Consider the following 17326-nt stretch of genomic DNA (forward strand, 5'->3'; position numbering starts at 1 on the left):
TGTCCTGGGATCATGTGATCAGCTTCTGCAACCTTTTGAACAAGCAAAATCGATGGGGAAGCCAGATTCACGTAACACCCGTGTAACCAACTTAACAGCTGCCGGGATTCACTTAACAACTACGGCAAGAAAGGTAATACAATGGGACAAAATTCACTTAACAAATGTCTCGCTTAGCATCATAAATTTTGGCTCAATTATGGTTGTAAGTCGAGGACTACCTCAGAGGTGGTTTTCAGCCAGTTCTGACAGATTCTGGAAAACCGATAGCGGAAATTTTGAGTAGTTTGGAGAACTGGCCCCGCCCAGTGCTGCCTCCCAGCCTCCCAGCTGATCTTCTTTTGTTGCCCTGAACAGCAGAATGCAGCTGGAAAGCACGTTAGTGAGGTGGGGAGGAAATGGGGATTTTGCAGCAATCTTCCCCCAGCAGTGACGTGCGGTGAGGTTTATGGCTGGTGAGGCTGGTGACGTCATCAGGAAGGTGGGGAATGGGACCACGTGTGCTGGAGGCCCAGGTTGCCTCAGCCTCCAGCACACGTGATCCCATTCCCCGCCTTCCTGAGCGTGCTCCGCCGGCTCGCGCTCCACAGTCCTCGAAAGCGACTGGGGAACGACGAGAACCTTCCTGCCTCTGCTGGACTTTGCGCGCTCCTCGCGACAGTCGCGAGGAGCGCGCAAAGTCCAGCAGAGGCAGGAAGGTTCTCGTCGTTCCCCAGTCGCTTTCGTGCCTTCATCATCCAGGAGCGCCGACAACATTTCTGCCTCCGCCCTCTGCAGCTCCCGGGCACGCCCGGGCGGATGTATATAATATTATATTTATTAGTATATAATATTATATACTATTATTTCATGAAGAGAGGTGAGGCTCTGCCTCCCTTGCCTCCCCTGACCGCACGTCCCTGTCCCCCAGGAGGGGGGAGGGAATGGGGATTCTGTAGTATCCTTCCCCTGCCACGCCCACAAAGCCGTGCCCACAAGGCCACGTCATGCCCACAAAATCACGCCCACAGAACTGGTAGTAATTTTGTTTGAATTCCACCACTGGGCTATCTGTATATACTTTGGTCAGGTACAGTATTTGTCTAAATGCAGGAATTATTTTCAACTGGATAGAGAACTGTATACAGTAGTTATGTTTGCTTGAATGTTTTTTATACAATCCAGGACCCTGTTTTTGTAGAGTCCTGGACCATATGGGCATCTATATACATATTCAAAGCATACATAAACAAATGTATGGATTAGAACTTGGTATGCAGTGCCATTGTCTGGTTAAAATTCTCCATGCATTAACTAAATACATTAGAAGAACACAGAAACATGGTCTCTTTGCTTTCATTTATCTCACCTTCCAGGTAATGGGCCAGGATGGGCACTTCGACCCACCAATGTTCACCCACACTCTTGTAGAATTCTGGGCGCAAAGCACTTAGCAGGAGAAGCGCTGCAGTTCCTTGGCCACCTCCTTCTAAAGGGCAAACTGCAAGGGCCTGCAATTTAGGACAATAAAACATGATTTTGTATCCAAAATTTCAAAACCTTTCCCAACGCTGCTTTAATCATATTTGAAAAGCTACCTTGAAAAGCAGTTGGATTTTTCAACTGGCGGTAAGTCAAAATGTAACCCCTATCTTCTGCTTTCAAGTTACTCATACCGTATTTTTTAGAGTATAAGACGCACCAGATTATAAAATGTACCAAGGTTTTGAAGAGGCAAATTAAAAAAAAAAAAGTTTTTATACTCTGCAGATCTCCCAAAAAAGGCCTGTTTTTCACAAAAACAGGACCGTTTTTTTGTCAAAAAAGGACATGCATAGCTCGTTTTTCACTCATTTTTGCCCTCCCCAGCCCCCCGGGAGCACTCTACAAACCTCCTAAAAACTATGCACAGCCATTTTTGCAAAGGGGGTGGGTTTTTGGGAGGCAGAAAATGCTCTATTCAGTGTATGACGCACCCAGATTTTCACCCTCTTTTTTGAGGGAAAAAGGTGCGTCTTATACTCAAAAAAATATGGTAATTGAGGGATTTCCCTCACAGATTCTGTCTCCTACTCTTTGCTGAGTATCCATCTAGTATGGGACTTACCCAACTACTAATAGGCTCTTCTATAGCCACATGAATGTGTTGTCTTTCTGTCCTTGAGATGTAGGAAAATACGTGGACATACTGTAATTGTGGATGTAAAAAGCACTGCCCCACAGTGACACTTTAACAATGAAACTGGTAACATTGCTTTCTTCACATATTACCCTGTTTCCCTGAAAATAAGACCTTCCCGGATAATAAGCCAAATTGGGCTTTTGAGCGCTTGCACTAAAATACGCCCTCCCCTGAAAATAAGCCCTCCCTGAAAATATTGCAACACAGCAGCAGGCATGAGGTGACCATGCTGACTGCCTCCTGTACCTCAAAAATAATAAGACCTCCCCCAAAATAAGGCCATGCGCTTATTTCGGGGGTCAAAAGCAAATAAGACCCTGTCTTATTTTCGGGGAAACACGGTATAATGCAAGTACTTTCAGGACAGCAAATGAAAGCCAGTTTGGTCTAGTGCTGAGGTCTTCAAACTTGGCAACTTTAAAACTTGTGAACTCCAATTTCCAGAATTCTCCAGCTGGCTGGAGAATTCTGGGAGTTGGAGTCCCCAAGTCTTAAAGTTGCCAAGTTTGGGGACCCCCAGTCTAGTGGTTAAGAAACTTGTAAGGGGAAAATACATTTAAGTTGGCTGATAAGAATATCCCAGAAGACCCATATTTGGTTTTCCATAAGGTCAATAATCCCATGTCCATATTGCCTCTGCCCCCACAAAAAAGAAGAAACAGGCTGAAGCAGCTAGGTGTCTGGTCTCTCTCACAGTCACAGCTAACATGGCAATAGAGAAGAATCCAGTAATTGGATGGTTTGACAGACCTGATGGACCAGCTGGCGTCCAGCAGATCGCCTGCTTTTGAAGGTTTTCCTCCATGCACCTTTAAATATCTACAATGGAGTTAATATATTGGAATATAAATAGAAATGTTTCTTGTCAGTTTAGCCTTTCTGGCCATTGTTGGTTAGATGTGTTATGACAATTCCTCCTCTGAGCAGATGTTGTCTGTCATTATTTTAGGAAGAATGGGCACCTGGGAAACTAATTGATTGACTTCCTGCATCAAACGTCCTACAACCAAGGCACGTGAAGTTGCAGGAGAGAGAAACCTGGGCCCTGCAGCTGTATCACTTACTATAAGGCGAGCCATCATTCCCTGGGGAGTTGGTGAATCTACTGGGAGTGGAGAGAGAAAGAGAGACAGAAATATGGATGAGGCAGGGAAGTACAAAACTTCAGTAAATCATGAAGCGATGGAAACTGATTTCCTAGGTCTAGTGACAATGTGCGCATTTATCGACTTTTATCTAGACATCAACTGGCAGATGGACAGGCTAATGGACAGCATCAGTTCATAATATGATAGCCTGAGGCATTTATAGGTGGCTAGTTGCTTCATAGTCAGGAATATCTGCAAGATTTTCCCGAATCTCTTAGAAAACTGCAGATGCCTCAGCCAGGTTGCTTCTACCATCTCCCCCTACAAGGAATGAAGCAGCCCAGTTGAGTGTTAGACTTGCTGGTACCCACCTGGCTCCAATGTAGCCTGTGTTGGAACAAACCACCTCAGTCGATGTTCAGCTAGGAGCCGCAAGGCTTGGCACAGAGGTGTAGCCAAACTTGTGTAATGTGGCTGCATTAGATAGTTGAGCAACATTTCCCATAATTCCTACCAGAAAGGAAAGAATAGTTAAACACTTACAGTCTGCTTCTTCTCTAGCATTATCAAATCACTATGTATGTACTACTGGTGGGTTGCTAACTGGTTTACTACCGGTTCACTCGTGCATGCACGCACCGCTTCTACACATGCACAGAAGCGTCTGGGTGGGTGGGTGGAGCCTCCCGCCACTGCCACTACTGGTTCCGCCAAACTGGGCTGAACTGGGACCAACCCACCTCTGGTATGTACAGTATATCTGTCTGACCGTCCATCCATCCATCCTTACAGCATAACTTTGGTTAGCTGGGGAATTCTGGGAGTTGAAGTCCACTGATCTTAAAGTTGCCAAGATTAAGAAACTCTGATCTAAAAGAGGCATGGCTGACTTTTTAAGTTTTCTGAAGTGAATCTCTCACATATTACTCTCAGAAGATTTCCTCCGCCTTGGACTAAGAGCATTAAATCCAGGTTTTTACATGAAGTTTGCCATTATGTCCCATTTGATCTTTTCCCACTGTGCTAATTCCCCCCCACCCCCTGCATTTTGTTTCAGGTCCCTCCACAAAATGTCTCCATTTATATGGTAATACCAAAAAAAAAGGAGCAAAATATCAAGGCCAATAAAGACCATTTATATCAGGAGGGCCAAACTCAAGGCCCGGGGGTAGGATCCGGCCCACGGGGTGCCCTGGAAACAGCAAAGGACCAGTGGTGGGTTTCAAACTTTTTTAGAACCTCTTCTGTAGGTGTGGCCTGCTCTGTGGGAGTGGCTTGCCAGCCATGTGACTGGGTGGGAGTGGCTTGGCAGTCATGTGGCTGTGAGGGCGTGGCCAACTTGTAAAATGTGGTGAAACTCACTTAACAATGCTCTTGCTTAGCAACCAAAACGTTGGCTCAGGAACTCTGGCATTTGAAGCACACAAGTCTTAAAGCTGTCAAGTTACAAGACCCTTGCACCCCTAACCCTTTAGAAAAAAAACCCCAGGAGTGTTCAACTTGACAGTTTTAAGACTTGTGGACTTCAACTCCCAGAATTCCTCCTCTTGCTCTTCATCTTAATGATGTGCGGATGGGCGGGGGGAGAGAGCTGGAACCGGTTCTAAACGACACTGTAGATTTGTGGAACCTCTTCTATAGAAGAGGTTAGAACTGGCAGGAACCCACCCCTGCAAAGGACTGACCCGTGGTGCCTCTGCCAGCGAAAATGGAGCTCAGGCGGTCTGCACAGCCTGTTTTCACTGGCAGGGGATTGCAGAAAGCCATTGTAGCTGAAAATGAAGCTTGAGAGCCTGTTTTCTTTGGCAGAAAGTTGCAGGAGGCCGTTGGGGTTGAAAATGGCGCTTAGGAGTCCATTTTCACTGGCAGAGCGCTCGGGACAACACAGGCATCCCCAACATGAGGGACGTCGAGTTGGCCACACCCATCCTGGCCATGCCCCCTCCCCTCCGAGGTCAAACACAATCTTGACGCAGCCTTTGAGTTTGACACCCGATTTATATGAATTTATATGAATGGATTTATATGAACACCACCACTATGACATGAATGAAGCAAAAGCCAAGACAAGTGATTGCAAAGAAATGAAACATAGCTAGCTTAAGTCTTAATGGTCTTCTGACCTGACTTGCACCTCTTCCTGAAGTTACGGCGAAATGAAGAAGATCCACACCGACTCTCTCCATGGCCTTCTCCTTTAAACCTCCCAAAGGAAGATCCCACGTTGGCTGTGTCTGAAAGAGAAAATCGGATATCCAGCCATACCCAGGGTTTGCACATTCTGCTAGATCAAAGTTCTCCAAGGTGGTCAACATCAATTCCCAAAGATCAAAAGGACTAACCCAGGGGGTGAATAAATGTCTGCGGATCAGTAGATGGCTGATAAATGATGGCAGGCCAATTAGGGTCAATTAATCTTTGGGGATCTCTGTAAAGCTCCAGACCAGTCTCTAGGCCTGAAGAAGAGGTGGCTAGTGATGAGACAATGTTACTCAGGTTTGGATGGTCAGCTGCCAGTGGGAACAGCCTTGAGTTATTTCTATTATTATGGTACGTTGTACATTCAGCCTAATGTTTAAACTGGATTCGGCATTTTTATCCAAGGGATGGAATCCTTCCCAAAGGATCTGGGTTTGATGGTATTAGAGGTATTGTCACAGGATGTAAGTTGTTCTGAGTAAAGTTGCCTTTTGCAATTGACTGGTGGTGATTTTGTCAATGCCAATGTGTCCACATGGTGCTCCAGTTATTATAATTATGGTTCGGTGATAGTTGGCCATACAATTAGACTGAATTTGGCATTTTATCCACCTATTGAGTTCTTCCCAAGGATCTGGAATAGGCAAATGTTGATGTTTGAGAGTGTTACAGGTATTGTCACAGGATCTAAGTTGTTTTGAGTATAGCTGCCTTTTGCAATTGACTGGTAGTAAGTTTGTCAATGGTGAGGGTGTTCAAGTAGTACTCCAGTTGTTTTGGGATTGAGCCCACGGCATTTATTGCTAATGACACTTGTTAGATCGGGTAATGAAAGGCACAAAAGGCTAGCGATAACATGAGCTCTTTATTGGTATAAGGCCAGGCATCCACTGGGGCCTCTCTGTTTCCGCCGGAAAAGAGAGGACCTGAGTGGAAACTACTATTGTCTTGCTGCAACACCGGGGGGGGGGAGTATCTAACACCACTAGCTTTGCTTATTATTATTCATTGTATTATTAGTTAAAACAGTATTCATTAATTTTTATATAATAAATATTTGGGGATTGATGAACAATCTGAAACGTCATAAAGAGGTCAATGAGCTGAGATGTTTGGGGTCTTCTGTGTTAGATTAAGCTAAATGGAATTGGGTAATTTGTAAGGACAGAAGGTTGTGGGAAGGTAGCCATTGCCTTAATACCTGAACGTGAACGTTATGTCAAGCTGTCATACAGGTGAGTTTCTTATGGGCCCTAGCATGTTATGTGACAGCAGCAGTCCTGTTTATTAACCTTTATTTCGCATTCCTGAGTTTGGGTAAGGAAAGAATGAAGGTAAAGAAACCCATATGATGATGCACGGAGAATCAACCCTCTTAAATAAATAAAATAAACATCTATGTACAGGAATGTGAAATTCATCTCTTATTCTTTTCTTGTTTCAACCCCACTTTTATTGCATTCTTCAGGCTGAGAGTTTTTTTCTTGTTTTGTAAAACAGCAATCTGAAAAATAATAGCTGCTCCTGTTAAGAGAGAGAGCACATCCTGCCCAAAATATAAGGATGATGTCACTGGGCTCATCCAGTTTACTCCCACCCCCCAACATGAAATGACTCCACTGTTGAAATTTCAGATTAGTCTTACCAGTTGATGGGCAGACTTGGACAGCTGCAGGGCAATGTAATTCAGAGGCCATCCTTCAATTTTCTCCAAATAACCGACAGACAGCAGTTTTCTAATAGTCTGGAGCGTTGCAAGACAAATCTAATAGCCAGAGATTTGGGGGATAGAAGATGGCATTGAGAGAGGGGAAAAAAATGGTACCTTGTCAGGGTGGAGAACATGCAGCCCTGTCCTCACTCCCACAGCTATATTTTTGCAATCTCTAATATCTTCCTGAATATATTCATCTCTTTTGGTTTCATTTTTTAATATTTTTCTATATTTCATTTTAAAGAATTGCAATAAAAAATTAAAACAACATTTCTATTTCTCTCCCCCTCTATTTTTGCAATTAAAGGCATTAAAGTGTGCTAGGGAAGTTTAATACACCCATTTTATATACCGGTATATACATACATATATACACATGCTATATTTATACATGTATATACACATACAAATACATACATACATACAAATATATATGATGAAATGAATCACTGCCCATTTTGAACACATAATAAAAAGAAGAGACTTGAGAGTTCACAAGGCTACTAATAATTACAAAGTTTTTCACCGGAAAATTGCTATTGACACACGTCGCATTTTAGAACTGCCGAGATACAGTTTCTCACCAGGGTGCTATCATCAACCAGGACAGCCTTCACCACCTTTACACAAAGCAGCCTCTTGTTCCACACCTCAGGCACTGAAAAAGATGGGGGCAAAGATGGGAGCTTCTTAACACGAGATATACAATGTGAAATCCCTAGCTGTTTGTGGCCCTTGTGTGCCACTATAGACTCTATAAAGTAATGACTTAAATTGGGAAGGAAAGGCAGGGGGAGAAAATCATTGAATGCTTAACTGAAGAATATATTTAGCCTGTTTAATTCTAATTAGATGCACAGGTAAATTAAACAAAATCAAATTTAATTCACCTCATAGTTTTACCTGGGGTAAGGTCAAAAGGACTCTCCACTTCGATCTTCTTCCTAGAGCAGGGTTTCCCAACCTTGATGACTTTAAGACATGAGGACTACAACTCCCAGCATAGCTGACTGGGGAATTCTAGGTGTTGAGGTCCATGTGTCTTTAAAGTTGCTACTGTTGGAAAAAGCTGGCCTAGAGAAATCATTAACCATAAATGTAAAAACTCCTTGAGTTTTGTGTATGGAGATTTTCAGTTGTCCTGGTCATGATTGTCCCATGAACTGGACAATTGATGACCTCATATATTACTGCCTTTTGGACAACCAAACTTCTGATTTAGGTGTGGGAGTCTGAATGGATTTCCAGGGGGAAAAAATGCAGACTACAGGACTCAGGTGACCCGGAGGGCACAGGTAAACCTTCAAGTGGCCTCAATGACCCTCAGAAAGAAGGATAATGACCACACAGATGACAGGAATATAAATCCTTCCATTCTCCACCATTCAGTCATATCTGAAGAAGTTTCATGGATGAAAAGCGAAACGTTTTCAGGCAAAACAAAGAAATTCCAGTTGAATTTGAAAGAAAGCACTTTTGGGACGTGTCTGGGTTTCTCTGCACTGCAAACTTAAGCTGCAATGCTCCTTGGGAATAAAGCTGGTTTAAATCCATTTCCATATTTCAACCACTTCATCTGCTTTTGCCTGCATTTTTGCCTGGGACACCCATATCACAGCCTCAAGCTGATAAATTGAAATCTGCTTCTGTATACAGCGCAGCCATGCTAGCAAAGCAAATGTCATTTTTTTCCAGTGGGGAGGGGTGTAGTTTTTATATCTGTACTTGCTATAGCTTTTATCTGTACTTGCTATAGCTTTTGTGTGAGCAGCCCCTCCCTTCATGCCTAAGTGTACGTAACATCTTCCTATCCACAGATAAACAAAAAATCAGAGAAAGAAAATATACAATACAATACAATACAATACAATACAATACAATACAATACAATACAATACAATAGTAGAGTTGGAAAGGACCTTGGAGGTCTTCAATCCAACCCCCTGCCTAGGCAGGAAACCCTATACCGTTTCAGACAAATGGCTATCCAACATCTTCTTAAAAACGTCCAGTGTTGGGGCATTCACAACTTTTGGAGGCAAGCTGTTCCACTGATTAATTGTTCTAACTGTCAGGAAATTTCTCCTCTCTTCTAAGTTGCTTCTCTCCTTGATTAGTTTCCACCCATTGCTTCTTGTTCTACCCTCAGGTGCCTTGGAGAATAGTTTGACTCCCTCTTCTTTGTGGCAACCCCTGAGATATTGGAACACTGCTATCATGTCTCCCCTATTCCTTCTTTCTCTTAAGCTAAACATACCCAGTTCCTGCAACCGTTCTTCATATGTTTTAGTCTCCAGTCCCCTAATCATCTTTCTTGCTCTTCTCTGCACTCTTTCTAGAGTCTCAACATCTTTTTTACATCATGCTGAACAAAACTGGATACAGTATTCCAAATGTAGCCTTACCAAGGCATTATAAAGTGGTATTAACACTTCACGTGATCTTGATTCTATGCAGCCTAGAACTGTGTTGGCTTTTGGGGCAGCTGCTGCACACTGCTGGCTCACATTTAAATGGTTGTCCACTAGGATTCCAAGACCCCTCTCACAGTTACTTCTATTGAGCAAGGTACCACCTATTCTGTACCTGTGCATTCTGTTTTTGTTGCCTAAATGTAGAACCTTTACTCTTTTCACCATTGAATTTCATTTTGTTAGATAGTGCCCAATGTTCAAGTTTGTCAAAATCCTTCTGTATCTTAAGTCTATCTTCTGGAGTGTTGGCCATCTTGGTGTCATCTGCAAATTTGATGAGTTCCCCATTTATCCCCTCATCCAGATCATTGATGAAGATGTTGAAGAGTACTGGGCCTAAAACAGAGCCTTGACCAAATCTCTTTTCACTTGTTGCTGGGCTTCCCTAGAGTTGTAAAGTTGGCCTGAAGGACAGACTCTTGGGTAAGATGTTGCGATGAACTCCTTGATAGTGGTTAATTGGGCATATATTTGTTTTTTTACCTTCACATCATATATTCTTTTTGTTCATTGGGTTTTTTTTACTTCTTGTTTTAATCTTCTAAGTGCCCAGTGTCCCCAGGATATGGTAAAAAACTCAAAATGGTGGCCACAACAAGACAATGGAGACTTTGCTATTTGTAATGTGAGTCGCATAGGCAAAACATATAAAACAATTAGAGTTCTTACTGCACCATTGCAACCACTATCTTCATCTTTTTGACCACACCCTGCAGATACCACTGTAGCCTAGGATTATTTGTGACTAGGAGGACACACAGGTTAAGAAATGAAGAAATTATTGTCTCCCGGGGGCAGATATAGATAGATGAGAGAAGAAGAGAAGAGGAACCAGCTAGCCTCAGGACACAGCTGAGCTGAAATTTGACCTGGAGATTGCAGCCACAATGTTTAGTTTATAGTTGGGACTGATGCATTTCTGTGTGTGATAGTTTGCACAACATATTAATCAAATTATATGCAGAGCACATCATGAGAAAGACGGGGCTAGATGAATCAAAAGTTGGAATTAAGATTGCTGGGAGAAATATCAACAATCTCAGATATGCAGATGATACCACTCTAATGGCAGGAAGTAAAAAGGAACTGAAGAGCTTCGATGAGGGTGAAGGAGGAGAGTGCAAAAGTTGGCTTGAAACTCAACATTAAGAAAACTAAAATCATGGCAACCGGCCCTCTCAATTCTTGGCAAATAGATGGGGAAGAAATGGAGGTAGTGACAGTTTTTATTTTCCTGGGCTCCAAGATCACCACAGATGGGGACTGCAGCCAAGAAATTAAAAGACGCTTCCTCCTGGGGGGGAAAGCTATGGCAAATCTAGACAGCATAAAAAGCAGAGACATCACCCTGCCAACAAAAGTGTGTATAGTCAAGGCTATGGTTTTCCCAGTTGCAATGTATGGCTGTGAAAGTTGGACCATAAGAAAGGCTGAGCACCAAAGAATTGAGGCCTTTGAGCGATGATGCTGGAGAAGAGTCCTGCAAGTCCCTTGGAATGCAAGGCAATCACACCGGTCAGTCCTAGAGGAGATCAACCCTGACTTCTCTTTAGAAGGCCAGCTCTTAAAGATGAAACTCAAATACTTTGGCCACCTAAGAGAAGGAAGGAGTCACTGGAGAAGAGCCTGATGCTGGGAAAGATTGAGGGCAAAAGAAGAAAGGGACAACAGAGAATGAGGTGGCTGGATGGAGTCACCGAAGCAGTCGGCGTGAGCTTAAATAGACTTGAGAAGATGGTAGATGACAAGAAGGCCTGGAGGAACATTGTCCATGGGGTCACAATGGGTCGGACACGACTTTACAACTAACAACAACTTAATCGAAGACCTATAAAAAAAATATTCATTTTAGTTGTTTCGTAGTTTGTTAGATGGTGTGTGGCAAATCCTATCTGTCTGCTGCTTTATGATCTTATATGAGTCTGTAGAATGGGTTAATTTAAGTTAAAGATATGGTGTGAACATAACTGTTCAGGGTTCATTTCAAAGCCTGAAGAATCCACACTACTTTGACAAGGTAGTCCTTGATGTACAATCACAATTGGGATCAGGATTTCCATTGCTAAGCAAGACAGTTGCTAAGTGAGTCACACCCAGTTTTATAACTTTTTTTTGCCACGGTTAAGCGAATCACAGAGTCGTTAAGTGAATCTGGCTTCCCCCATAAATTTTGTTTGTTGAAAGCCAACTGGGAAGGTCACAAATGGAGATCACGTGACCCTAGCATGCCATTGTAAATACATGTCAACTGCCAAGCACCCAATTTTTTTAAATCACATGACCATTGGAATGCTGCAATGGTCATAAGTGCAAGGACCAGTTGTGAGTCACTTTTTTTTCAATGCAGCTGCAACTTTGAACGGTCACTAAACGAATGGACTTGGGATTTCCTGTCCCGAGCCTAACCACCTTCCTATCCCAGTCCTTACATCGGGCACCAACAATTTCAGACAGTAGTAACAACACCACCACACGGACATCTTCTTGGCTTTCTTCCAGCTTCCTCAGGAAAAACCGCAGCAGCTCAGAAGGATGTGAACGTGCTGAGTGGAGGCAAAAATATAACCGTTATATCATGGAAGTGGGTTTCTGCCATTTTTTAAATTAAATCCTTCAGGTGTTTTAGGGGGTGTTGTGGTGGTAATATGGTGAAGCCACAAAAATCTGGCCCGACCTTTTGGCTGCTGGGAGATTAGCAGAAGTTTTAAAAAAATAAAATAAAAGAGCTTTTGGGGCCATTTTCAGGCTGTTGTTTGGCCATTTTCGGGCTGTTTTGGGGGCCATTTTCAGGCCGTTTTCTGGCGCTCTGGTGCCCGCAAAGACTAGCTGGCTGGCATGTATGTGCCTGCTGGAAATCAAAAGAACAGGTGGCGATGTCACGCGTGCCCACAGAGAGGACTCTGTGTGCCACGTCTGGCATGCATCAGAGGTGGGTTGCTCCCGGTTTGGCCAGGATCAGGTGAACTGGTAGTAACGGCAGCGGGAGGCTCCGCCCACCCATCCTGACGCTTCTGCACATGCGCAGAAGATTCGCGAGAGTTCAAGAGCACGTGCAGGAATGAGCCCAAACCGATAGTTGAAAAATTGGCAACCCACTTCTGGCACGCGTGCCATAAGTTCGCCATCACGGTTGTAGGTCATCTAGTCCAACCCCCACCCCCCGCCCAAAGAAGGAGGAATAATTTCCCAACTTTGCCCTAGAATGCAGACTTACAACTTATTCCCAAGGTCACCTACCCTACTTCCCCACTCCTAAGTGGCTTTGGCCACTTTTCCAAACTTATCCTTCAGACTAAGCTGGGTATTCAGGGCTTAGATTAGCTGCAGAAGCCTTTAGCAGAGCCCGCAGACCTCCTACAGTGTTATCAAAATGCATTTTTTTTTAATGTGGTGGGAATATTGTCAGATACAGTAAATGGGAAGAAGGGATCTTTCTAGCATTACTTCATTTGAATTCAGTTTAAATGAACATCAAAGAAGTGGCTCTTGCCTGTACCTAGCTTTAGGAAGAGCTGTGTGATTTCAGCAGAGTTGTTGCTCTGCCATTGAAGATGTCCCTTTGGCTCTCTGCTGCAGATCTAAAAAAAGAAGGAAAGGTCAAGAGTCCCTGTTCTTGCGAAGTTGGGAGAACAGAACTCCTTTTGCCCTTCAGCTGCCTTGGTTGGCTCAAGATTTTTTTTTTAATTAAGTTTTTTATTAGTTAAACATTAAAAACATTGGACGTAGTGCGACATTTCTGGCACAACCGTTCCCATATAGTGATTAAATCTTACAACAGTTACATTTTATATCCATTACTTAGGTGTATGTAATCAGTCAGATTACCTGTCCGTTGATCCTTTCTTTTATATAATTACTAATCATACAAATACATATCCTATTCCTACCTATCACATATTCTTAATACCATGTTCTCCAATTCTTAACTTTTCTGTGTATCAGGCCTGTAGTCCTATTCCTTTTAGGATCTTTGGCCTGCCACACACTCTATTCTTTTACCATGCTGTTTCATTAGTGGGGTAATTGGGAGGGGGAATAGTAAGGAGTAGATTTGTGGAATGTATTGTTGACATTCTTTTATAAAAGTCAAGGTCATCTTTTGTCTCCGCACCTCGACACCTGACCGGAAGCAGAGGGGTGTAGATGCCAGCGTGGAAGGTGATGATTGGAACATGTGATGGATTATAGGGTGTGGGGATAGATCATGAACTTTCAACTGGGTGGAATTCCAGGAAGAACATTAGAGTTGGAATTCCATAGACATGCTAACTTGCCTGTATGAATAAATGGGAACTTTAAGGATGATTCTGCCTTGGACAATGATTTATTTCATGCATGGTATTTAGAACGCCTGACATATGCAGCATTAAATATAGTCCACCTTTGGATTGGCTAAAGATTGATGGGCTTAGGGGAACACTGATATTTTTTAGGAAGGCCCTCTAGTCCTGGTGATGTCATCGGGCTTGGGGTTTCCAGGGAATTGATGACATTTTAAGGAGGCTCCCTTATTCTGCTTGATGGGGTTGATATACTTACTCTGTTGGTGATTTGTATTCTTTATTTTTCAGAATATTTAATTTTCAGTAATAACTATTCATATTTTAAGATTGATTGTTTTTGCAATGGCTGCTTTTACAGGTAGTCCTCGACTTACGACCATTTGTTTAGTGACCATTCGAAGTTGTAAGGGTACTGCAAAAAGTGACTCGTGAGCATGTTTCACACTTACAACTGCTGCAGAATCCCCAGGGTCACATGATCAAAATTCAGATACTTGGCAGCTGGCATGTATTTACGACGGTTGCAATGCCCCATGGTCATGTGATCATTTTTTGCGACTTTCTGGCAAGCAAAGTCAATAGGGAAGCCAGATTCATTGAAGTGTTACTAACTTAACGACTGCAGTGATTCACTTAACAATTGTGGCAAAAAAAGGACATAAAATGGGTCAGAACTCACTTAACAACTGTCTTGCTTAGCAATGGAACTTTTGGGCTCAATTGTGGTCGTAGGTCAAGGACTACCTGCATATTATTGTTATTATTATTGCTGCCTAGAGTCACTTCTGGTGAGATGGGTGGCTATATAAATTTGATCAAGTATAAGAGGTGTGTGTGTGTGTGTGTGAATGTATTTGTATATATTTGGCTTCTGCATCAATTTGCTCAGGGAAGCACATATTGTTGTAGCTGCCCATTGTGAGAAAAATCAATGGAATTGTGCAGGGAATAGAAATCAGATGGAATGGAAAACATTCTCCTTGCCTACTTTAATCTCAGCCTTTCTTTATGAACATTTTTTACATTGCAGAACTGTTCTAAGTCTAAGATTTTTCCAAAGGAATTTCATTGCTAAGTAAATAAATAGTGTGTAACAAAAGAAGAGTGTTACACACATACAAAATTGCAGTCTGTAATTTGTCCATTCTTACCTGCAAGATCAGATTCTGTGCAAGGGCCCCCACATACATACTAGGGATTGGGTTTTTGTTCACTAGAGAAGCTTCAAGAATCTGGCCCAGGATCTGTAATAAATATGAAAACAATTTTTTTCATATTTAGTCTGCAATTGGCTTCCTCTCTGGAAATCCATTCCTACTCCCCAGTGGTAGGTTTAAAAATTTTTTTAGAATCTCTTCTGTAGGTGTGGCCTGCTTTGTGACCGGGTGGGAGTGACTTGCCAGCCATGTGACTGGGTGGGAGTGGCTTGCCAGCCATGTGACTGGGTGGGCATGGCCAACTTGTAAAATGTGGTGAAATTCACTTAACAACGCTCTTGCTTAGCAACCAAAATGTTGGCTCAGGAACTCAGGCATTTGAAGTGTGCAAGTCTTAAAGCTGTCAAGTTACAAGACCCTTGCACCCCTAACCCTTTAGAAAAAAGAACTCCAGGGGTGTTCAAACTTGACAGCTTTAAGACTTGTGGACTTCAACTCCCAGAATTCCTCCCCTCGCTCTTCATCTTGATGATGTGTGGACGGGCGGGGGAAAGGAGGTGGAACCGGTTCTAAACGGCATGGTAAATTTGTGGAACCTCTTCTATAGAAGATGTCAGAACTGGCAGGAACTCACCTCTGCTATTCCCCCACCATTCAAAGAACGTTAGTCCCAAATTGTATAGCTAAAAGTTGCAGACTACAGGAACCAGAAGACCCTGAGGACAGAGATAAACTTCCAAGAGTTTCAATGACTCTCTAAAACAAGGGGGTCAAGCAGGCCAGATGTGTCCCGTGCAGGCAGTGCCCACCCCAGCTTCGTGAAGGGGAAAAAGTCACAATACGGCACGTGACGGCAACTGTGACACCATCGAGTTTGACGCCTGTGCTCTAAAAGGATGCAAATGACCAGCTGTCTGCAAGGAATATAAATCTTTCCCTTCCCCACTATCCTGTCAGAGCTGAAGAAGCTTCTCGGATGAGAAGTGAAACATCTTCAAAGAAAAAAACAAGCAAGTCCACTAATACAATACAATAATAATACAATAGTAGAGTTGGAAGGGACCTTGGAGGTCTTCTAGTCCAACCCCCTGCCTAGGCAGGAAACCGTTTCAGGCAAATGGCTATCCAACATCTTCTTAAAGACTTCCAGTGTGGGAGCATTCACAACTTCTGGAGGCAAGCTGTTTCACTGATTAATTGTTCTAACTTTCAGGAAATTTCTCCTCAGTTCTAAGTTGCTTCTCTCCTTGATTAGTTTCCACCCATTGCTTCTTGTTCTACCTTCAGGTGCCTTGGAGAATAGTTTGACTCCCTCTTCTTTGTGGCAACCCCTGAGATATTGGAACACAGCTATCATGTCTCCCCTAGTCCTTCTTTCTCTTAAGCTAAACATACCCAGTTCCTGCAACCGTTCTTCATATGTTTTAGTCTCCAGTCCCCTAATCATCTTTGTTGCTCTTCTCTGCACTCTTTCTAGAGTCTCCACATCTTTTCTACATCGTGGCGACCAGAACTGAATGCAGTATTCCAAGTGTGGCCTTACCAAGGCACAGTGACGTGCGGTGAGGTTTATGACTGGTGAGGCACTGACACAGTGCTGGGTTTCAAATATTTTTAGACTTGTGGACTTCAACTTCAGAATTCCACAGCCAGGCATGCTCAGTTCCAATTTAAAGCGACAGCATTTGTTTTTCTCCTTTGCTCCTTCTTTCTTTTTCTTTTTCTTCTCCTTCCCCTCCTTCCTCTCTCTCTCCCTTCCTCCACCTCTCTCAAACACACACACACACACACACACAAGTTGGATTGGACTATCTCTCCTACCCCTTTTCCCTCTCTCACTCACTCTCAAACAAACCCCCCCACACACAAAAGTTGGATTGGATATCTTTTCCAGTGGTTTGAAAGCAGCTCCTCTGCCATCCCCCCCCCCCATTCCCCTGCTGCCTTTCCCAAACACCTCCACCATTGCAAATGCAGCCTGCTGTCTGGGTGGGAAATGCCTGGAACACAATAAAGCCCACCCACCACCTCCTGCTGGCAGGCTGGGGTGAGAGGAGAGGCAGAGAAGCCGGAGGGGAGCCGATCTGAGCCTTCCAAAAGAAAGAGGCTGGGGGGAAGTGTGTGTACTACAGCATGGCTCTTTGCCTGGCTTCCTTCCTCCTCCTGTGGTCTCCTCAGTGCTCGCTTGTGCTCTCCCTCCCCAAGTGTAGTTTGATTGCAGGTGGAGCCACGTTGCCTTTTCAAACTTGT

At 43.4% G+C, this 17326-nt stretch overlaps 1 protein-coding gene across 1 annotated transcript in view; it reads right to left on the reverse strand.

Annotated features, from left to right (window-relative positions):
• LOC309387461 (maestro heat-like repeat-containing protein family member 2A) overlaps positions 1–17326 on the reverse strand; it is a gene marked incomplete at both ends in the record, with an annotated part of 57887 nt that overhangs the window by 27683 nt on the left and 12878 nt on the right. The window contains 9 exons of the mRNA XM_081943942.1: positions 1349–1490; positions 3226–3263; positions 3621–3759; positions 5373–5483; positions 7094–7213; positions 7747–7820; positions 12066–12179; positions 13133–13214; positions 15071–15163. Of these exons, the coding sequence (XP_081800068.1) occupies positions 1349–1490; positions 3226–3263; positions 3621–3759; positions 5373–5483; positions 7094–7213; positions 7747–7820; positions 12066–12179; positions 13133–13214; positions 15071–15163 (913 nt within the window). The remainder of the gene's footprint in view (positions 1–1348; positions 1491–3225; positions 3264–3620; positions 3760–5372; positions 5484–7093; positions 7214–7746; positions 7821–12065; positions 12180–13132; positions 13215–15070; positions 15164–17326) is intronic.

Source organism: Natrix helvetica, assembly GCF_964273705.1.
Source record: "Natrix helvetica genome assembly, chromosome: 2".
NCBI lineage: Eukaryota > Metazoa > Chordata > Lepidosauria > Squamata > Natricidae > Natrix > Natrix helvetica.